At 37.0% G+C, this 23,332-nt stretch overlaps 1 protein-coding gene across 1 annotated transcript in view; it reads right to left on the bottom strand.

Annotated features, from left to right (window-relative positions):
* Nucleotides 1-23,332, bottom strand: part of PLA2R1 (phospholipase A2 receptor 1) — a 166,545-nt gene that overhangs the window by 13,433 nt on the left and 129,780 nt on the right. The window contains exons 17-25 of the mRNA XM_027866204.1: nt 22,321-22,478; nt 18,856-18,920; nt 18,468-18,571; nt 16,129-16,268; nt 9,560-9,677; nt 8,537-8,667; nt 8,021-8,168; nt 1,739-1,977; nt 456-624 (exon numbers count right to left, since the gene is read on the bottom strand). Of these exons, the coding sequence (XP_027722005.1) occupies nt 456-624; nt 1,739-1,977; nt 8,021-8,168; nt 8,537-8,667; nt 9,560-9,677; nt 16,129-16,268; nt 18,468-18,571; nt 18,856-18,920; nt 22,321-22,478 (1,272 nt within the window). The remainder of the gene's footprint in view (nt 1-455; nt 625-1,738; nt 1,978-8,020; nt 8,169-8,536; nt 8,668-9,559; nt 9,678-16,128; nt 16,269-18,467; nt 18,572-18,855; nt 18,921-22,320; nt 22,479-23,332) is intronic.

Genomic DNA, 23,332 nt, shown 5'->3' with positions numbered 1-23,332 from the left:
CTTATGGAAGTGAATATTGAAAACTAAAAATAAATTAATAAAAAAATAAAAGGATTTATGCTGTAAAACTTGGACTCAGTCAAAGGGCTGCATTCAAGGACCTAGGAGGCCCCATGTGGACTTGAGGCCGCAGGTTCCCCACCCCTGATCTAGACCAACCTCTTCATTTTCCAGATGTGAAGGCTGAGGTCCAGCGAGATGAACTGCCCAAGGCTGCACAGCTTACTAGTGGTAGAATATGGTCTATAATAACACACATATACTAATTCGTGGTTTAGTGTTCTGTCAAAGAACAGTAAAGCCAAAATATGCTGCACCTGGGAGATGTCATATAGACCCCTTTATGAGACCTGATCTGTGTAAGACTATCTTTTAAATATTAGTGAATAAAGTTAAGTTGAATAAAATAAATGGCAAACTTTCTGCCTTATGAGTTTGACCAGTCATAACCCTACCCTTTGGCACATGACAGATTGCTCCTCGTAGAGGTGTTTCACAGTCTGTACTCCTCCAACGTCCATTAATGGCCACAAATGTACATGCACCCAGAGATGATGATTCTTCATCTTCCCAGTAAGTGAAGTATGGTTTGGTACCATCTGACCACTCGAAATTAAGACCATTCTACAGAAGGGAATTTATTTAGAGTAGGCAATATTAATATTTTTTTGCAAGTCCTGAGCCCCCCTTGGCTGTCTGGTGAAATGCATAACAAAAATATATTGGATTAAAACAAACTAATTGTATTAAACTATGGTTATCAAAAATGTTTTAAAAAAAAAGTTCTCAGAACCCAGGTTTAAGTACTCCTGAATTAAAAAGGTTCCTGGCTGAAATACTGCAGATCCCTGCTTTGGATGACAGTGACTCTCTAAATAAAGATCCCGTCCAAACTGATCACACAGCTGACCTCTAGACTTGATATCCATATTTCTACTTCAACTCTTCTATTAAGGGATGATAGGATAAAACTGAGAATAAGAAGACATTCCCTCCTGGATCCTGGGATATCCACAATTTTCCAATAAACAATCACAAATGTCTCCAAATCATAGTACCAAGGTGAAAGGAATGGTACCTACAAGTTAAATCTCAAAGGTTATTGAACTTGATGTTACAACATGACTAATGTGGAAATATGTGTAACATAATTGTACATGTACAGCCTATATCAGATTGCATGCCATCTTGGGGAGGGGGAAGGAAGGAAGGGGAAAAACTTAGAACTCAAAATCTTATAAAAGTGAATGTTGAAAACTAAAAATAAGTTAAAAAGTAAACTTTTTTTAAAAAAAGAAATTATGGTGCTAGTCAGTCACTCAATAAACATTTAAGTTCCTACTATGTGCTAGGCACTATGCTAAGTACTTGATAAGTGCTAAAGAGAATAATCAAATTAGGCTACCAAAAGTGACCATGATGGGATATTTTAAAACTGAGTAAATAGGTGGGCTAATTCACTAACAAAAGGTAAAGGCCACACCCAGGAAGAAGGTGAACTAAAAATAATGCACTTTTATATAGCACTTTAGTCTTATTAGCACTTCCCTTACAACTCTGTGAGTCAGTACAAAAAACATTTCTCTGAGTCTCAGTGAGGTTGAGTGACTTGTTTACGGTCATACTGAGAATCAGTGTCAGAGTTGGTCTCCTAAGTGCAGCTCTTGTCCCATGACCGTTTTGCCCCCCACTCAACTCTTATTTATGCAAAAATATAACTAAAAAGAATTACACCTACGTCTGAGGTAAAGAGTCCAATCCAGTGGGCATATCCTAGTCTGTTGACAATGACAGTGAGGAAGGACTGATGAAACTGGTCTGTAATACTGACCAATTCTGCTCCACTCTCCATACAGGCTTTCAAAGCAGCATGCCAGGTCATATTGGCACTAATTATTTTATAAGTTTTGTTTCCATATTCTAAGGTTTCTGGTATTGGATACATATTGGATGCATTTATATTATGTCCAGAAGTATCTGTAACAATAACAAAAATACCATGTTAGGTCCCCAAAGAGAAGAAATGACTTACGTTACTAGTTGGTGGCAAAGCCAGGGCTAAAACCCAGATCTTCTGATTCAGCTATCCCAGAATTCTTTTTATCCTACTAGAGTAGACTATTTCATTTATAGCATGCCTCAGAAACCAGTGATACTAAATAGTGGGCATGTGACATAACTCTAATAGTTGCCCGTTGAAACTTCGAGATAAATACTGAAATTCTCTGACAAATTTTCTGTTCTTGAAGACCAGTAACAAAATGACTACTTGGTGGAATTGTGGGTAGCCAGTTAAATAATTCCCATTGTATGGTGCTTTAAAAAAAAAATATGTAAATTTGCCTTTTTTAGAAGCGCTGTACTTGAAGTCTGGAAGACCTAAGTTCAAATCCTATCTCAGACACTTACTAAATCTGTACAACCCTAGGTAAGGAAGGCCCTTAACCTTTCAACCTCTGATTCCCACCTATAAAATGCCTTCTAAATTCCCTCCCAGCTCTAAATCTATGATTTTAGATGAAGGAATTTAGAAATCATTTGGAGTTCTTGTGGTACAATTCAAGGCCTCAACAAAGCAGGATCAAAGGACTGTGGATTTAAAGATGGAAGGGACTTTAGCAGTCATTGAGACCAATCCCTCCCCTCCTTTTTTTACATTTGAGGAAACTGAGGCATCAAGAGACTAAGTGACTAAGCTAGTAAGTGTCTGAGGCAGAATTTGAAAGTAGATCTTCTGGAATACAAGTTCATTCTTTATCTATTAATCCATGTTCAACACCTTCTTCAAGCTTTTTGGGCTATAACTGAAGAGAAAACATGGCTTTTCTTTATTTTGTAGCTTTTTAGCATGATGTTTTCAGTCATGTTGTCAAATGCTTTCAATGAGGATGAACATGGCATCAAGGTCAGCTACTGCACTGATGGTAAATTCTTCATCTGGAAAAAACTACAGGCCAAGAGCAAAGTGGAGAGAGTGTTGGTGCATGATTTCTGTTTGCAGATGATTGTGCTTTCAATGCAGCCTCTAAAGCTGAGATGCAACAAATTATGGGTCCATTCTTTGCTGCTTTGTGCTAATTTTGGCCTAACAATTAACACCAAGAAAATAAAAGTGCTCCATCAGCCACCACCACACCATCCACACGTGGAACCATCAGTTATAGCAAATGGAGAGGTTTTGAACACTGTGGATAAGTTTACTTACCTTGGTAGTGTACTGTCCAGGGATGTACACATTGATAATGATGTTGACCCATGCATTGCCAGAGCTAGCTCAGTGTTTGGGAGGCTCCAAAGGAAAGTGTGGGAGAGAAGAGGTATTAGACTGACTACTAAACTGAACGTCTACAGAGCTGTTGTGCTGACCTCATTGGTGTATGCCTGTGAAACCTGGATAGCATACCAGCACCATGCCAGGAAACCGAATCGCTTCCATTTGAATTGTCTTAGGAAGATTCTGAAGATCACCTGGCAGGATGGGATACCAGACACTGAGATCCTTTCTCAAACTAAACTGCCAAGCATTCAAACTCTGCTTCAGAGAGCACAACGTCAGAGAGCGCAACTTTGATGGGCTGGCCATGTTGTTCGAATGCAAAATGTATGCTTGGCAAAAAGACTATTTTATGGAGAACTCACACAGGGTAAGTGTTCACATGGTGGTCAGAAGAAGTCATATAAGGACAATCTCAAAAGTCTCTCTTAAGAACTTTGAAATTGATTATGTGACATGGGAGACACTGGCACAGGACCACTCAGCATGGCACACCCACATTAGAGAAGGGGCTGTGCTCTATGAGCAAAGCAGAATTGAAATAGCTCAAGAGAAATGCAAGATACACAAACTTAGAGAATCCACCCCAAAGGTTCACATGGACTGTTTGTGCCTGACTGGCGGTAGAACATTCCAAGCTCATATTGGTTTGATCAGCTACAGTCAGACACACTGAAACTTGCCTCTAGCATAGTGATGTCATTTTGGTCCTCTTTAAAAACAAATGACAACAACAAGCTTAGTAGCCCTTGGAATAGTTTGATGTCTGTAGTCAATGCTCCATATAGGATTCCAGAAAGGTACTACCAAGTCACAGATTTAAGGACATTGCATTAATGTACCTATTTTCCCCTTCAACTTTTGCAAATCCAGTGAGTGTGAGGTAGAGCCTCAGAGTGACTTTAATTTGTGTTTCTCTAATTATAAGTGAATGGGACTTTTTTTTTCCCTGTATGGTTTTTGATAGCTTGGATTTCTCTCTCAGAAAACTGATCATATCCTTTGACTATTTATCAATTGAGAAATGGTTCCTATCCCTATAAATTTAAATCAATTCCTTATATAGCTTGGAAATGAAACCTTTCTATAAGAAATTTGCTACAAAGGCATTTTTTTCTTCATTTAATTGTTTCCCTCCTAATTTTAGCTGTTTTGGCTTTGTGCAAAAACTTTTTAATCTTATGTAATAACAATTTTCCATTTTATCTTCTGTGATCTTTATTTCTTGTATGATCATGAACTTTTCTTTTGTCCATAGGTCTGAGAAATAATTTGTTTCATGCTCTCCAAATTTATTATGGCCTTTTATGTCTAAGACATATATCCATTTGGAGCTTATTTTGGTATGTGATAAGCGGAATTGGTCTAAATCTAATTTCTGCCAGATTGCTTGCCTGTTTTCTCAGCAAATATTGTAAAATGGTGAATTCTTTGGGTTCATTGAAAATAAGGCTACTTAATAACATTTTCTGTGGTAGCAAAAACTAACCACAAAGAATGGTTGCATAAATTGCTATATGGTATATGAATGCAATGGAATATTATTATTCTGTAAAAACTGAAAACATGAATTCAAAGAAACATAGGAAGACTTGTATAAACTGATGCAGAGAATACTTTCAGGTATATAGTAGACTACATATACACAGAGTCCCTTCTAGCTTTGAAATTCTATGATTCTGTGATCTAGAGAAAAGAATTGATTATAAAAAGCCAATATGTGGAAGAATGTGGAAAAATCAGGGCACTAATGCACTGTTGGTAGAGTTGTGAACTAGTCCAACCATTCTGAAGAATATTTTGAACTATGTTCAAGGGGCTATAAAACTGGGCATGTCATTTGACTCAGCAATACCACTACTGGGTCTGTATCCCAAAGAGATCAAAGAAAAGGGAACAGGATTTACACGTACAAAAATTTTTATAGCGACTCTTTATGGTGGCAAAGAACTGGAAATCCACGGAATGCCTGTCAACTGGGGAATGGTTGAACAAGTTGTGGCATATGATTGTACTATAAGAAATAATGAGCTGGATGGTTTCAGAAAACTGGGAAGACTTATATGAACTGATAAAGTGAAGTGTGTAGAACCAGGCGAACATTGTACACATTAACAGTAATATTGTAAGGATGATCAGCTATGAAAGACTTAGGTACTCTGATCAATACAATGATGCAAGACAATTAATTACAAAGGACCCATGATGAAAAATTCTTTCCATCTCCAGAGACAGAACTGAGGGAATCTGAATGCAGATTGAAGCATATTTTTAAAGACTTTCTTTCTTTTTCTTTTTTTGTTTGCGTTCTGTTTTGCAACATGGCTAATATGGAAATATGTTTTGCATGACTTCACATGTATAATAAATATCAAATTGAGAGAATCTGGAACTCAAAATTAAAAAAAAAAAGAATGTTAAAAATTTTTTTTTCCATGTAAGTGGAAAGTATTTAACAGAGTAAATAAAAATCTATGAAAAAATAAAATCAGCATGGCTTTAACAAGAACATGCCTGATTATCTTCATTTTCTTTTTATAACCTGTTCAGGGGAATACCACAGATATAGTTTATCTACATCAGTGGTTTTTAGAGTGTGGTCTGGGAGTCCCTAAAGGTCCCTGAGACCCTTTCAGGGAATTTGTGAAGTCAAAACTATTTTTCCAATGATACTAAGATGTTTTAAGATACACCCCACATAAACAAAGCTCTTTGGGGAGGGATCCTCAACACTTTTAAAAGCGTGAAGGCTTCCTGATATAAAAACATTTGAGAACTGCTGACTAGATTTTAGCAAAGCCAGTGTGGGACAGTAGATAGAGAGCTGAGATCTGCCTCTGACACATACCTACTGTATGACTCTGGGTCAATCACTTATCGTCTCAGTGCTCTGGGCAAATCTCAAGACTACATGTTGCAGAGGATGTGTGGACCTGCCTTGTTTGAGGTAGTCTTCTCATCCAGAAGTTCCCCATTAACAATGAAACCATAGATCTAGAACATAATTCTATTTTTAAAGACTATGCTTTCCTAGTGTAAAAGATGGAGAGAAGTAGGCCAAATAATAATATGATTAAGTGGTTGCAGAACTGGACCTGAAAGTGATCATTGATGTTTCGATATCAACTCGAATGGAGGTTTCTATTGGAAGGTTCCAGGGGACCTGTCCTTGGCTCTATGCTGTTGGACATTCTTATTAATGATTTAGATGAGTAGCATAAATGACATGCTTATCAGATTTGAAAATGACACAAAACTGAGAGGTATCAGCTACTAAAGTGAAAGATTGGCTGAGGATCCCCAGTTATCACTAGCCTAGGATGCTGGACTGAATCTAATGAGATGAAATTAAATATAAATGCATGTGCAACAAATAAATGACTAAATACAAAAATCTTAAGTTAGTTTGAAATTGTGGCAGAAAAGAAATGATGTTCAGAGAGAGAAACATGCAACATGTCCACAATTTTGACATAGAATAGATAGCTCTAAAATTCTCAGGGGATTCTCCTGGATGACATCCTGGGTTCCTTCCCCAATACTCCCTTCAGGGACATTGTTGTATACTAGAAAGATTCCTGAATTTGGAGTTAAAGGACCTGGGTTCACATCTCAATTCTGCTACTCAACAGCTGTATGATCTTGAACAAGCCAGTTTACCTCAATGGGCCTCAGTTTCCTTCTTCATAAAAGGAGAGGGCTTGACTAGATGAATGTTAAAGTCTCTTCCAGCTCTGTACATTATAATTCAATTGGCCATGGTCTAATGGAGCTAATATTCTGTTTCAGCATTCCATTGATTGGGGCAGCTAGGTGGCACAGTGAATAGAGCACTGGCCCTGGAGTCAAGAGGACCTGAGTTTAAATCCGGCCTCAGACACTTGACACTTACTAGCTGTGTGACCCTGGGCAAGTCACTTAACCCCACTGCCTAGCAAAAAACCCAACAAAAATAAATAAATAAAAAACAGAATTCCATTGATTTCTATTATGATTACATGATAAGTATGAAGCCTAAAAGATTTCCTCCCAGATTTATTTTCCTTAGTAGTTCACTATCAACATATCATTTAAATGCAATAATAACAATAAATGACAGTAATAATAATGTTAGTGCTTTCAAGTTTGCAATGTATTATACAAATTAGCTGACGTACAATGGAGATAATTTTGATTCCTAATTAGTATGCAAGATAGTCTGTTCAAGCTTGACAGCTCATTGTCATTCCCTTCATCAATGTCATGGTCCTGGACAGAGAACAGACACAAAATGTTCTTCCCACACTCCATATGAATAGGGTAGAACTCACTGGCACTACTAACAAATAGATCTTTGGAGCCCTGCAGTTCCAATTTCTCTGTCTTTGAATCCCCATGAAGTCCTTTGGTGGTGTTGACTCCTAGGGTGAAAAACGTGTGTTCTATGCCAGGTTTGGTCCCAGGGATCATTTGGAGGGGATGGGGATGGGAGTCAATGCAAAGTGTTGTTGTTTTTTCTCCAATTTGGCTACACTATTGTGGATGTGTTCCTTGTCACCTAAATAGAGAACTTAGTCTGAGGCCATGCAGTGAAGTCTCCTTATACAATTTAAATAAATATACAGGCTTTATTATCAACTCTGCTCCGCTTGGGAGTTCACTGAAAAGAAGCTGCATGGTGAGGCATGTAGGGCATGGCTATATCAAACAGGAAAAAGAAGATTGGTTGTAGTATTTACCAATGAAAGGGATAAAATGGTTCCTTACCTTGTGTTTTTTCACAGACAAATCCAAAACTTTTTTTCCTACAATCTTCTAAATACCATTTTCCAGTAAAATGAAAATTAGGGCTACTTGATAACAAAGCACAGAGAGGAACTTGATCTTGAACATTTGTAGAGTTATGGTTCTTATTCTTTAAAAAAAAAAAAAGGTTATTAGGGATTAAAAAAAAATCAGTGGGCCTTTGAAAATCCAGTATAGAACATACCTTACAATTGATTAAAATGTAAATAATTACTATAAAATTTATGTGCAATTAGTTAACCAATTTTTCATATAATCACTGAATTCGCCACAAAGTTAAAAAAATAACAGTGATAATTAGAATCAACATATTCATGGAATAATGTATTAAATTGTTAAAAAAAATAAAAATACTAATAAAAGACTAACACATATCACTTTGGGTATCACAGAAAACCTGATAATTTTGACTAAAATTTCCTTCTTCAACAAGATCATTTGTTAAATGACTTCTGAAAACTATATCTCACAACTTACATTTATTATCTCAACTGGAGACCAGTTAGAATATATTACAGGCTCTCCATTTAGCCATTTTTCATAATCATCATTCTGTAAGCCTATCCAAACATTAGCCTTCTGTCCAAAAAGATTCATTGTAATGAAAGCTGCAAAAACAAGAATACATTACTAACATTAATATCATAGAAACCATTTGGCTAATCACATATCCCTGTTTGTAGCCATGATTACTACATTTAAATACAGGGGAAACTTAATTACAAATCAGCAGTAGGAGTTTGTTACATCATTCTTGTTTAAGGTAATGCATTCTTTCTCCTATTTCATGTCATTGTTCACTGACATCAGCTGGCCGGACATGGGGTCTTATCACACATTTAACAAAACAATTTTAGCATATTCATGTAATGACTGTTTTACTGAAAAAAAAAATAATCCCTCTACTATACTTAAATCATAATGCACAGCTGGCAAAAACCCAAATCATTCTCGGAAGAGAAATCTTTAAACAGCCTAGGCAAAATTCATTGTGCCAACAACATACTACATTCTTTGCCATTTAGGAAACTGATCACACATATCTCCTTATTCTGCACACTATTCTCATGGGGACAAAAAGAATGCAACACCAGCAGCTTATTGTTATGCATAGATCACCCTAGCCTTTTTAGACTCCCTCAGAATGAGCATTGCTTAGAACAATGAATATTTATATAGTCCTGGTGATGCACTTACAACCTTCACCTTGAATGAGATTTTTATTTTTAAATCAACACTGAGGATATTCAAATATTCATTTATTCAACTAGTATTTATTAAACACCTAGTGTTTGCTAGGCACTGGGGACACAGACACAAAAAACAAAATAACCCTTGCCCTCAGGGAGTTTAAATTCCTTCTTTTCTTTTTTTTTTCTTTTTAGGAAGAGGAACATGTATGTACACAGAGAAGTAACTATAACACATACCTAAAGTAAATGTGTAAAGCATTTGTCTAACAATAGTTAACTTAGTAAAATTAAACTTTCAATACCATACCTTGCTCTACTTCATTTTCAATGGAGGCAAGTGTTGCATCCTCCTCAGCACAGAAATTCTGAGCACTCTTCCAGGTTTTCTGGTGCCTTGGATCCTTTGGTATTTCCACTAGGAAGCACTTTGGACAAAATTTATTTTTAAGGTATTTTTTCTCCTCTAAAACACTTATTACTGGTGTGACCTTGAGTAAACAACTCAACCATTCTAGATCTCAGTTTCCTCAAAAGTGAAATGGGTTCAGCTAGATGGTCTCTGAGGTTCCTTCTGTTGAGGTCTAGGGGTGCAGGGAACTCCAAAATTCAAGGGCAAACGACATAGATCCTGCCTTGAAAGAATTTGACTCAAGCCTTCTTTCAATCAGAAACAAAACTGATTAAAACATCAATTGAGGTGGGCAAGATTTTAAGAATCTGTGCTATTTGGTGATGCTTATATTGACAAGCAGGCCAGTCTGTTAAGGAATCTGAGCCTTTGTGATGCCAATACAACTGGTCCAGACTCTTAAGGAATCTGAGCACCTCAATGGAGGCAAGATGGACCTTCTATACAGTAAGACTGTGGGAAGATCTGGATGGGAGTGGACAGGTGACTGAGGAGGTAATAGCGAAGGACCAGGAAGGGCCAGGTGCCCCAGGTGAACACCAGGGACCTGGACCATGTGGAAGGGGTCTAGATGGAATCCAGGAGTGGTGGTCTAGGGTGGGGCCAGGTGCAGACAACAAGGGCTGAGAGAGTTAGAGGTAACAGAGAATTGGAGACTGGGGCAGGGTCAAAGTCACAATGCAAAGGACAGTTGAAAGGATTATATTAAGATAAGCCTCAGGCTCATGTATATGCAAGTACCCGTTGTCTTTGGTATTCTTTAGGTTCAGAATAAAAACAATGAATTAATAATAAATTTAAAAATTAATTTCTACTTTCTCTGGTGCTCTAAGAAAGCCACAATAAAAGTTAATATCATCAGTGCCATTGATGTCTCGGAATAAGCACTGATCTTAATAGTCAGAAGATCTAAGTTTGAGACTTGGTTCTTACAGCTTTATGAGGGGGCAAGTCACAACCTCTCTGAGCCTCAGTTTTCTTATTTATCAAATGAGGACATTGTAGAGGGTTCTTGTGCAAAGAGCTTTGCAAACCTTAAAACCTTAAAACATTATATAAATGTGAATTCTTCTTACAGCGCCTCTAGCTTTGTGCTTTTGGTAGCAATAATGCACAAAAGTATTTGTGGTGATAATGGTGGAATTTGGGAACACAGGCTCTCAACTACTGGAAAATAAACAAAAATGTTCACTTAGGATCTGTGTGTCTTCATTATTGGTACCAAATCCCAATTGAGGCAATCTGCTAGCAAAATTCACCACGGCAGATTTAATATTGTAAAAACCATAGAGGAGAAATTGAGATTTTTAAAAATATCAAAGCAAAATGAATTATTTCATTTTCATTAGAAAAAAACTTTAAATGGAGAAAGAATGCTATAAAATCAAATTTCTGGTACAATTTCCCACCGATTAAGTATCATGGACATGCAGCTGGGGTGATATATCCAGCTGCTTCATATAACTTAGGTGAAGTTCTTGATGGTAGGATTTGCCTTGTCGTACCTACTTTTACTCCTTCATTAGTTATTTCACAAAGTCTTCATATTACTATCAACTAAGAATTCCAGCCCCATAAAGGTGGAAAACCTGTTAGTGAAAAAGTCACTGTTGCAATAAGAAGAATAATAGCTGAAAGCCTAGGATTTTATTGTCAACAAAGTACGTCACACCCACCGTCTCTTTTCATTCTTGCAGTAACTCTGGAGATTGAGGGAGGCAGTGCGAGTTATTTATTCCAACTGTTTACAGATGAGCAAACTGAGGCTCAATGACATTAAATGACTTGGTCCAAATAGCAAGTATTGTCAGACAGGTTTGAACTTCTAATGTCTTGACTCCAAATCTAGTGGTTTTTCCACTACACCAGAAATCCACCCCATAGATGATCCCTCCCAAGTAGCTTAACTCAGTTTCAACCCTGAGGGTGTCCAAATGCTCATGGAGAGACTGCTGACCTCACCTGAATTAGAGCCATTAACCTAAAGGAGAAATCACTTCTTTCTGGCTCCTTGAAACTTCCAGGCACACGAAACAACTAAATCAGTTTAAAGGCAATGTTTGTTTTTATTTTTATTATTTTTTTTTATGAAAAGGGCTTTTTACTGGCTTCCTCTGTGCTTCTATTTATGCATTTCAAATTGGTGGCATATGCTAATTAGTAGAAAGTTATCATTTACTGCTGACTTTTCCTCATGTTCTGCTGTCTGACACCAGTAAACCTCACTAATATGGCCACATATACTTCTCTGGGAAAAATATCCCCCACAGCAATGTTGACCAAGATTTGTCACTTGAGTATGGCAGTGGTGTCTCACATTGCTTTTCCAAATCTATGCTATACCATATTTTCTAAAGGTGATGACATATTTTCATTTAAAATAAAAACCAAGCCACAGGATAAAGTACAATGTCCTTGTATCTAAGCTGTGATGAACAGTGTGCACATCTGTGATACACTTTGCAGCTGTTAGTGTGAACCGAAGACATCTCCCTGTATTTTAAGACATCTCCTTCAAACAAAGTATTTTATTAAACAGAAGAGAATACTTAAAAAACTATGCAGGGTATGAAACCAATTAATGGCTGGATTACAAACTATGTGGTCCATATCAACAATGAATCAGAGTGAAGCTAGAGATCTTAAGAACCATAAATGAAAAAGTAACAAAGGAAGAGTACAGCTCTATCTTGAGAAAGGAATGGTTGGAATTGTTCGGTGCTCTCCTTCCCCACACAAAGGCTCCTTGTGTCTAAATGTGGGCCTTTGTTTCTGAAATAAAGCCCAGCTCCAGAGGAGCAAGTACCTTAACACTTTTCCTTCTGGGTGAATGCTAGTTACGTTGCTTTTGTAAAGGATTTCCATTAGAATGTTTTGTACCATTAAAGAAGAGTTTTGTGGGCTCTCTGAAATGCTGGGAAAAGACACCAAGCCTAACCATCTCATGCCTCAGTTATCATATCTATAGAGGGCAAATAATCAATCTCCCGGGAGTCATTGGAAGAAAAACTTATAAACATGATTCCAAAGTATTGGACAAATATACAATATAAAGGGGATACATTTCTTGGAGAAGGGGCTCCTGTAATCACACCACATAATCAATCAGTCACTCATAAAGTCAGTTTTGAATTATTAATATAAAACTTTTACCTAGAATGATTAAGAGATACAATTATCAAAATAATTTATTTCTTTTGTTTAGTTGATCTAAAGAAGAAAACTGGTCTCTCCAAATTAGTAGCTCTTTTTGAGAGTATTTTGGACATTTGCTTCAGAAATGCGGTATGCTCTTATAGTGGTGAACTTTTGTTTGGATTTGCTCCAAACAAATTAATAACTAGAGGCCAAAACCTCTCTTCGTCATCACTGCCATCTCCAAATTTCACCCAGGCAGAAAATGGCATAGGATAAATATCTTTTTGGAAGTTTAGTTATGGGCTTAGGCTGAATGAAAACTATCTGGTTAAATATGGCAACTGCTGTGGCTTTAATTTAAGAATAATGCCTCCATTACATGTAATTGAGGAAAAATATTCTATTGAAAATGGAAAAAAAATTAGAATGACTTGAACAACTTAAAAAAAGAATGCTTCCAAAAGTAATGTCAACGGTTTGAAGAGAGCGCAGAAGAAGGAAGAGCCTCCACGCACTGGAAAGACCCTCTGTTGCAAACTTCTGGGAGAAAGTGGATGAGAATTTCATAGGACAGGTATGGATGGGCAGCAATCTATATCTCTATGGGGTATACTCACATTGATGAGATCACTGATCCATTTGAGAGTATTTTGAGTATTTGAAAAAGGACGAAGTATGAGCAAAATACTAGAAAATGACTTGGACCAGTACTATTGGGCTACACTTCTTTGTCAAATACTTGACCCTAGAATATTTATTTCTTTGTTTCTTTTCTCTACTTAAGTCATACTTGGATTTTCATCCTGTACTTGGCATCCTAGTCGGCCTGATACCCTATATATAGATTTTTTTTTTAAATGAAGCTGTTTGCATGGGCAGCTAAGTTGTACAGCGGATAGAGCACAGATCCTGGAGTCATAAAGCCCTAAGTTCAAATCTGACCTCAGCCATTTACTAGCTGTGTGACCCTGGGCAAGTCATTGAACTTCTGTCTGCCTCCATTTCCTCAAGTATAAAATGTGAATAATAATAACACTTACCTCCCAAGGTTGTTGTGAGAATCAAATGAAATCATATTTGTAAAGCACTTAGAACAGTACCTGGCAAATAGTTGGCATTTGTTACCTTCCCTTCTCCTTCCCCCATTAGATTATGAGCTCCCTGAAAGCAGGGACTATCTTACCTTTTTTTGTATACCCAGTGATTAGCATAGAGCCTGACACATACTTGAGTGTTTATTGACTGATTGATATAGTTTTTTTGCACTGGTGTTGTTAAGTCGTTTCAGTTGTGTCCTACTCTTTGTGACCCCATTTGGGGCTTTCTTGGAAAAGATACTAGAGTGATTTGCCATTTTGTTCTCCAGCTCATTTTATGGATGAAGAAACTGAGGCAAAGAGAGTTAATTGACTTGCCCAGGGTCACACAGCTAGTAAGTGTCTGAGCCCGGATTTGAACTCACACGGATAAGTCTTCATGATTTCCAAGCCCAGTGCTCTATCCACCACACCACCTGATACATTAATTTGTGCTTATTTGTTCCTCAATTGCTCCAAATGTGCATTTTGAGAAGCTACAGTTTTCCTAGGTATGACTAAAAGTAGGTCAATACCATACTAAGATAAAAAATGAATGTCAGAATCACAGAATTTGAGAGTTAGGAGGTCCTTAGTGGCCATGTAATCCATGCACAAGAGGAATCAGCTCTACAACATACTCAGTAAAAGGCCACTCAGCTATTCATGAAGACCTCCAAATAGGGAGAACCAGCCACTTCTCCAGGCAGCCAATCCCACAGCTTTAATCAATTTTTTCTAACATCAAACCCAAATCTGCCTCTTTGAAATTTCCATGCACCGTTTCTGATTATGCTCTGAATGAATATAATCCCTCTTCCACATGTCAGTTCTTTAAATACTTGAAGATAGCAATCACATCCCCTCCTGATTCTTTTCTTCTCCAAGGTAAACATGACCTATTCCTTCAATGGATCCTCAAGGCTCTTTATTATCTCATCTTTGTTGCCCTCCTTTGAACGCTCTGAAGCTTATCAACATCCTTCTTAAATTATGGTATCTAGAACTGAGCCTGACACTCCAATGAAGTCTGATGAGGGCAGAGGATGGGACAATCACTTCTCTATTCCTGGAAGCTTTGCCCCTCAACCAGCCCAATATTACATTAGGTTTTGTTTTTGGTTTTTTTTTTTTTTGGCTGCTAAATTGCATGCTCACCCATATTGAACTTGAAGCCCACTGAAACCCTGAGATCTTTTGGTTTATAATATAATGGCGTCAACTGCTAAGTTCTTTATGCTGTAATTTAAATTAAATTTGCAGCTTCAAATGATAGTTAGTAATTGTTTGCTACAAGGTTGTGAGGTCATTGAGATCAGCCATATTGTCTAACAAAACTTCTCTGTACCACAGAGCTGGCTGGACCATGAGTATGAACCCATGACAATAATGGCTATGTTTTTCAAGTTAACAGTTGAAGAAAAATCAGAGGAAAGAACTGGATACCATTTCAATAGAGTGAAATAATTAATCGTATGTATTCTGTTAATTTAGTAGTCTGAAACAGTGGGATCATGATTTACTTGAGGTTTCTAAATTATCAAAATAACAAACAGTTAAATGATTGTAACTCTTAGCATTCATGGCAGCAGCTTCCACCTAAGGCTCATAGAATGATTTATAAAAACTAGGCATGACAGAGGAGATAGAGGAAATATTCAAGAGTTAATTAAGCATAGTCTATGAAATCACAGCTCTAAGGTTATATAAGGCCTATAGGTAAATCTTTCGTTTATTTCAGTTTGCATGGAGATTCAATGCTTTGTGAGGCTTGAGACTGATCCGAACAATCAAAGACAATTATGGCTCAGGTCATAATGTATTCACAACATGATAGTGGGCCCCAGTCACATGAGACACAGAAGAAATAGAAGACTCGGGCTATATCTTGGAGGAGTTTAGTTTTGCCTCAAGGTAAAACTCACTTGCATAAAACAACTGAAAAGCAAGTTTACAGGGGCACAAAAGCCCCTATAATTATATAATATTGTTATATAATTAACAAATTATATAAAGCTAGGAGGTGCGTAGGAGGAGAAGAGTAAATAGACTGCTGAATCCTCATCCAAAGTGTTTGCACAGAGGTAGTAGCATAAACTGAAAAATTATCAAGTAGGCTGCAAGCCAAAAATTAATTTCGCATTTCCTATTTACAGATTTTGTTCTTGAAAGTCATTTTAATTTCTTTCTCCTTTTCCCATAATGGAAACTTATTTTACAGAAAAATAACTCACCACTTGAAATCAGGTTTACCTTATAGTCAAAGTACATCCATCCTTTGGGACACAATCCATGTCGTTTTGGTATATCCCTCTCTTTCTCTATAACCCATATTTTTTTACGCTTACAAATACTGGACATAGAAACAGAGCAATCTTCATTACTCCAGAGTCCTTAGAAAGAGGAAAATTTTTTTTAAAATTAGAAAGGTCTTGAAAATATTGTTGATACTCATGGTTAAAATTTATTATTCATTCTGGCAACTGAACTATAATTAATGAATCATCATACTCTTTCCAAGCAATATTGGCTAACTGGGCAACACTATGAATTAACTCCAAGAATAGTTTATGTACATGGGCATTTTGCAAAATCAAAGAAAATGGTTGCCAAAAGGGGGAACCCTGTTGACACCATGGGAATATTTGGCTCATGAAGGAGAGTTATTCCTTCCACATTGTGGCTTTCAATATTTCGAGGGTTGGCGTAAGAATTTAAGTGGGAATTTTTGGGGAGTTTTGAGGAAGCCACAGATGACACACAAAGGCCAGCAGATATAGGAAAAGTTTTGAAACTCAGAAATGCATAAAACATATGTATAGTATTGTAAAAATCAACATATTTCATATTTTAATACCTTACTAATGCAGACTTCTTCTCTGGCATAAAAAGAGGGCCAAAAATTTTACAAGGATTTTCCAGATAGTGTGGCCACCGTTCCCCTAACCCCAATGACGTGGAAGGGATAACTGTACCGTATTTTGTTACACTAACAGTTCTGTTTAGAAATGTTTAGCTTTGACAGAAAGGGAAAGAACAAAATAAGAAGATTGCTTAATTACTTAAGAATTTTGTAGTAAAAGAAGTTTCCGGAAGAATAGATTGTGTGGAATATAACATTCAGCTTTACAAATGGTGACATTTCAAAACGATTACTTGGACGTCTCTAAGAAGCTACACAGAAATTGATAGCAAAAAGTCAAACTTCTTAGCAGAGTACTGAATAACACACACACGCGTGTACACACACACACACACACACACACACACACACACACACACACACACCCCTCATATTTCTACTCACCCACCTTGTCATTTGTAAGAAACTAGATTTCCTAGGTGGGTATTTTCATGGATTTGAAGGAGGATTTCTAAGCAGAGGATCAGATCTAACACAACACAGACTGCTTTGAAGCTGAATCCCCGATGGGCCAGCAGTACCTGCCAATTGCACAGGGCAAGTTAACCGCCCTGGCATCTCAATGTGAGCCAGAAGGAATTCATCGTTTTGAAAAGGGAGACCTCGTGTTTTTCTTGTTTAGACGAGCCTCTGTATTCCCAAACCAGCTTTCTGTAGACTACTGTGACACCTGCTGGTAAACTCAAGCTGACTAATCACAAGGCCTTTCTCTTTTCTAAATGTATCCAGGGGAGGAAGCTCAGGCATCTTTCATCACGTGGCCTTCTTTTCTTCTGCTGCTCCTGACATTTGGTCACAAGGTTAGCATAAAACTGAATCCCTTGTCAGGGTCAATGGGAATGTTTTCATTTATTGATCAGAAAGTAGGAAGTGAATGCTGTAAAAGCAATGCAGTTTCCAAACAATCTCAGGAAAGAACCATGTAATTTGCCATGGAATCTAAGTCTGATCGTGTTTACAGAAACTGGCTTTGTCTTCCTTTTTAATAAACAGTGGATGTTAACACGGCTAGGTTGGGGAATGAGTTAATTTTAATTAAGTGTGAATGTAAAATAATGCTGCAAGTAATCATAAAAACAAATTGACAAGAAGCTTACACAGCCCAAACAAAGCCTCCTGGGAAATAAAATATATTACTCACCTGAAGATAAAGGATTACTAAACACAAGGTGTAAATGGCCACCCTACTAGGCCAAATAACAGTTAATGACAGGCCCTTAATAAGAGGACATGGACACATTTTTCTCAAATCCAATTTCCCTTAAATGTGAACATTCAAGTAAACTCACAAAGGCTAAACAGAGCTCTAGCCAACTAATTTTAATCTACTAAGAATAATGAGTGAAAATGGATGCCAACAGTCTGTTGCTTCAAAGAGCAAACCCCACAATGGGTAATTTCTTTAAATCAGTCTCAGTAGGCTGTTCCATTTTTACTGTTACCCTGGTTCACAAGAAAAGTTACTAAGTTGTAAGCAAATTATGTGATGATGATCATATAGACAATACCATCAGGGTGTAAATTCATAAAGACAAGAAAATTAATTTGAAAAAAAACCTACCACTACCACATCCCTAAAATGCTGCTGATGTAACAAAAAATAGTTCTTAAGCAACCTTGCAAATTACTAATTCATGAAGAATGCCCCCCAAAAGAAAAGCAAAAAGACCTGTTTCGGATGAAATGAAGCCACATCTTTGACTCTGATTATTCACAGATCTTTCTCCTCCATCATTCCAGTTCTGGTATATTAATGGTGAGCCATCTCTCCAACTATGAGGAAATTAAAAAAAAAATAAAGCTCATATTTCTCTCTTGTTCTGCATACTCATCTCTTAGCATCATCTTTGTGATCTGGGGTAGGGAGGTGAAACAAGGTGAGAACATTCCTTTTAACTTACAAAGGTACACAGTGTCTTTTTTCTGGGGAGAATGAGACTATAAGCAATAAATTATGATTGAGAGACATGTTATGCACTGATCACACAGACTGGTTTAATCATTCTGAAAATCAAGTCTGTCAATGAGAATTAAATACAATTAAATGCAAATCATACTGAAATCCATCGTAAGGTCTTTCTTCACGGAGCCCAATCCACCAATTTTTATTATTCTTTGATAGCTGGCAAAAAAAACAAAACAAAGGGAAAACAAAGTTAGCATTTATTTGTTCTTTTTTATCTTTTCCAATTACCTAGAAAAAGACTATACCTACCATTTCAAGAAAACTTGAAATTTGTTACTTTAAAAATATCTCATATTCATGATGAAAGGAAACAGTAACCAATAAACATAAATAATCACAGCTCCCCACTGCAAAAGAGCCTCTAAGCAACAAATTAGGACCACATATTCAAGAGTGGTTTCCAACTCCATTAAAGATCTTAAAAAGTAAAAGTACAAATCACAATAAAAGATGGAATACTAACTAGCTTTCTCTTTTGACTGAAAAATTAAGTTTCTATTTTCCCAGGGATATTGACTGGTAATGGTTAAAAAACAACTCAAGACATAAAGATCATTATTATAACTAACAGTATCCTTCTCCATTCAAATAGAGGTAGGAGAATGTAAAAAGTCCCCATTACAAAGCTGCCAATGGTTTGCCAACTGACTCATGTATTTGATGGATTTTATATCAGTATTTCTTAATGGTCAAGGTATACAATCTAAGCATACTGCAGCTTAAAATAAAAAGGAATGTACTTCATTTCAAAGAAAATTTTAGTGGTAGAATTATGACCCAGGGAACTGAAACTCTTTCCCTATACTCTAAAGCCTGCATACCCAATAACTTGACTTTCAGGGAGGGACTAGTAAGTACATCAGTCTTTATGCTTTAAAAAGTCAACACACAGACAGCATCCCAAAGCACAATACAATAGGAACTTAGCACACTTATTAGCAGATGGTTCATACCAAATATCTGCCTTTCAACAGCTTTTTTTCCCCCACAATTAGAGTATTGGCTTGAAGATCTTTAAGTTGGTTTGGAAAACAAGTATTTACCAATCTACTCCCTGTTGTGCTTTTTCAATACAGCTTTTCAGTTGCTGAAAGAGTGGGAGACCAAATAATGACTCACTCTTTTCTCTGGATGAAAGGTCCACGGATAACATTAGAAAACATTTAGTTAAAACTGTTCCCTTTATTAGCCTTTTGGAGGGGTTTTGTCCTGTTTGTTTATATAATGGTTGGGTCTGGTCACACAATACATTTTGTTGTTGTTTCTTAGCATTGCTACAATTCTAAGAACTATTTAAGTGAAAGTAGTAAACAACTGATAAGTAAAAAAGAGCAATGCCATGAAACATTTGCCCTAATTTTGTTTTCTGAGATGCTAAAGGTAGAAAGCAGGGTTCTCCATGTTTTAGTTTTTTTTTTTTTTAAGGCAATTGGGGTTAAGTGACTTGCCCAGGGTTACACAGCTAGTAAGTGTCAAGTGTTTGGTCTGAGGCCAGGTTTGAACTCAGGTCCTCCTGACTTCAGGGCCGGTGCTCTATCCACTGTGCCACCTAGCTGCCCCTTTAGTTCTTTCTTTAGGGAGAATGTGGCTCCATCTTATTTTATCACCCCAATAGGGATTAGCAAAATGAGGAATCTCTTTATTTTTGGACCTTGCAACCAATTTAAATGGTCAAACAGTTAAAAAATGGAAGGAAAAAAAAACCCTATTACTAGCAGGAAAAAGATACTTTAGGAAATTTAATGTGCACACCAACTACAGATTTCATACTCCTACCTGAAACCAGGCCATCTGGCTCCTCTTGGGACCTATCCTACATACTATACAATGCCTCAGATAGTGGGAAGGGCTTGTGTTAAGACAGCCAGTTGGTAGCTAGCTGAATGTGCTAGATGCTGCAAGGTCAGTCTGGTATCCAGATGGAATGGTCAAAACCTAACAAAGTGGTGGTAGTCCCTGTTAAGTTCCTAGGACTTCCCAATCCAACTGGATTTTCCATTTATTTTGGCCAACTCTAATGACTGTGAGATTAGGGGTCGGGGAGGAAATTTTTAGGTTCATCAAATCATACAATCATGGGTTTTGAATTGAAAGGGCTAAAAAGGGCCTTAGAGCTCTTCTAGGGTAATCCTCTTATTTTAAAGAGGAGAAAATGGAAATAAGACAGGTCAAGTGACTTGACCAAAAATCACACAGGCACTAAGTGACAGTCCCAGGATTCAAACTCAGCTCCTGTGACTCCAAGTTCAGTACTGGGAAATTCAGTGTTTTTTCCATTGCACCAAGTTGAGTGTGAGGAGAGAGCAAGGGGATATAGTAAGGAATGGTTGCCAGGAGGTTGTGGAAAGTCTTACAGGAAAGCTTAATCTTTATCAGAACAATTAATATGATCTCTTTATTAGTAGAGATGGATCAATGAAAAAAGGCCAGAAAAGTTAAGTGACTTGTCCAATGTCACACAGGGATTAAGTGGTTGAGCTAGACCCCAAAGTCTGCACCTTTTCCACTATACCATATTTTATATTAAATATTACTTGATCAAGAATATAATTATAACATCCTGCTGGTCTTAAAAGTTCAACATATTATGTTTTTCTTCTCTCTTTTTTTCTATCTCTTTCTCTTTTTAGACCCAGTCTCCTCATCTGGGATGGAAGTGCAGTGGCCACTCAGGGCCCTGCCCCATTGCTGATCGGTATGGAAGCTTTAACCTGCTCAGTTTTTCTGATCTGGATTGGGTCACCCCTTATTAGTTCACCTAGTAGACCTCCCCTCCTGGAGGCTCCTCATACTTGTGCTAGACTTAGTGAGGACACCCTCCTCCCTTTTAGCCCTCTTATAGCTTGACAGAACTCCCAAACACAAGGCCTCAACCTCTTTCAGTAGCAGGGATTACTGGAATGAGCCACTATATATGGACAAGTATTATTCCTTGATCAATTACTGTAAAATAATATGAAAGTGCTGGATCTAGAAAGGATCCTGTAGGACCACCTAGTTTTTCCCTCTGCCTTCAAGCAGAAATATATATAAACCATAGATGAAAGATGAGGTTTTATTTCATTTTCAAAGGTTTCTAGAGACAAAAGCCACAACCTCCTTTGGTAATCCTTTTTCCTGTTCAACAACTCTCACGTTCTTCTCCTCAGTCAGTCCAAGTTCTTAATCCTATGGTTTAAACCCATTATTTTTCTGTCCTTAGTGGAAAAGGGGAATTGTTAGTCACCATCTGCTATATGTGAACTCTGTATAACTTGAAAGCAAGGGAAACAGGTGACTTTAATTAAAGAATAAACTTTGCAAAACCAAAATCCCTGCTTCTTTAGCAACATTACCGCTAATCAAGAACGAAGCAAAATGAAATGAACGACATCCACATGCTGAGGTCGATTTTTTCACCTTCTCAATCTCTCTAATAGAAGATTAAAAATATGGTCAAGTTTTCTAGAAAGTTTCAACAAAGGTCTGAAATCAACATGGAAATGTCTCAAAGAATATGGAGTGAGCTGATGTTTAAAATCTTCAAGGTTATTGTGTAGAAATTGTATCTGATTACCATTTTTATTCTGCTGTGGATAAATTCTTGTTCGAGTGCAGAATGAATGGTGAGTATATCACTACGGAGCCAACCACAGACAAACTCAAAACTCGCCCACTCAGAAGGATCACTATGAAAAAGGTATTCGGTCCCTTGATGAAAAAGCCATGGTTCATCTAAAATATAAATTATAAAAATTATGTCAAAAGATGTACTGCATACTTAAAAGAAGGCATAGTCATAGTGAGATTGACTCCAAGATTGTCAAAGATTTTTCTTTTTAAATGCCTAAATCTCTCATTCTCTTAAAAAAAGTTTTCTTGACATTTAAAAATTTTACATTAAATCATTTCTGGATTAACCCCCCCTCTCCAGCCCTGAAATCCTCCCTTTTAATAATGAAAAACAAGCCAACACCACCAACAGTGACTACATCTCAAAATGTATGTAGCATTCTTTTCTGGCAGTGGCCCATCCTTTACCTAGAACAGACAGGCATATTTCACTATCTGTTCTCTGGGGATAAAATTTAAGGGTATTTACTTTGTTTATCTTCCATTTTTTTTTCTCATTTAAATGATGGTAATTCTGTATATTGTTCTTTGGGTTTTCCTTATTTCATTCTATAGTGGTTCATATAAATCATCCCATATTTCTTTGAATTCCTCATATTTTTGTCTTGCTGCACAATAATATTTTATTACCTTCACGTACCATAACTTGTTTAGTTGTTCCCCAATCAGTGGACTCCCTCTTTGGCTTTAAGTCTTTGGATCAGGATTATGGAACCTTAGGGATAATTTAATCTTACCTTCTCATTTGGGTTCTGCTATCAATATTTGGGAATATATTAGGCATTTCTTTCTTTTTTGGAGCTCCTTGGTTAGTCCAGTAGTGGTATTTTTGGGTCAAAGAGTATGTATAATTTAATCTTGCATAATTTCAAATTGTTTTCCCAAACAGGTGGACCAATTCACACACATACTAATAGTGTATTCATGTTCCTGTCTTCCTATAGCTTCTCCAACAT

This window comes from Vombatus ursinus, unplaced genomic scaffold (genome assembly GCF_900497805.2).
Source record: "Vombatus ursinus unplaced genomic scaffold, bare-nosed wombat genome assembly UNPS02014779.1, whole genome shotgun sequence".
NCBI classification, from domain to species: Eukaryota; Metazoa; Chordata; class Mammalia; order Diprotodontia; family Vombatidae; genus Vombatus; species Vombatus ursinus.
This window is presented reverse-complemented; position numbering and strand designations above follow the sequence as displayed.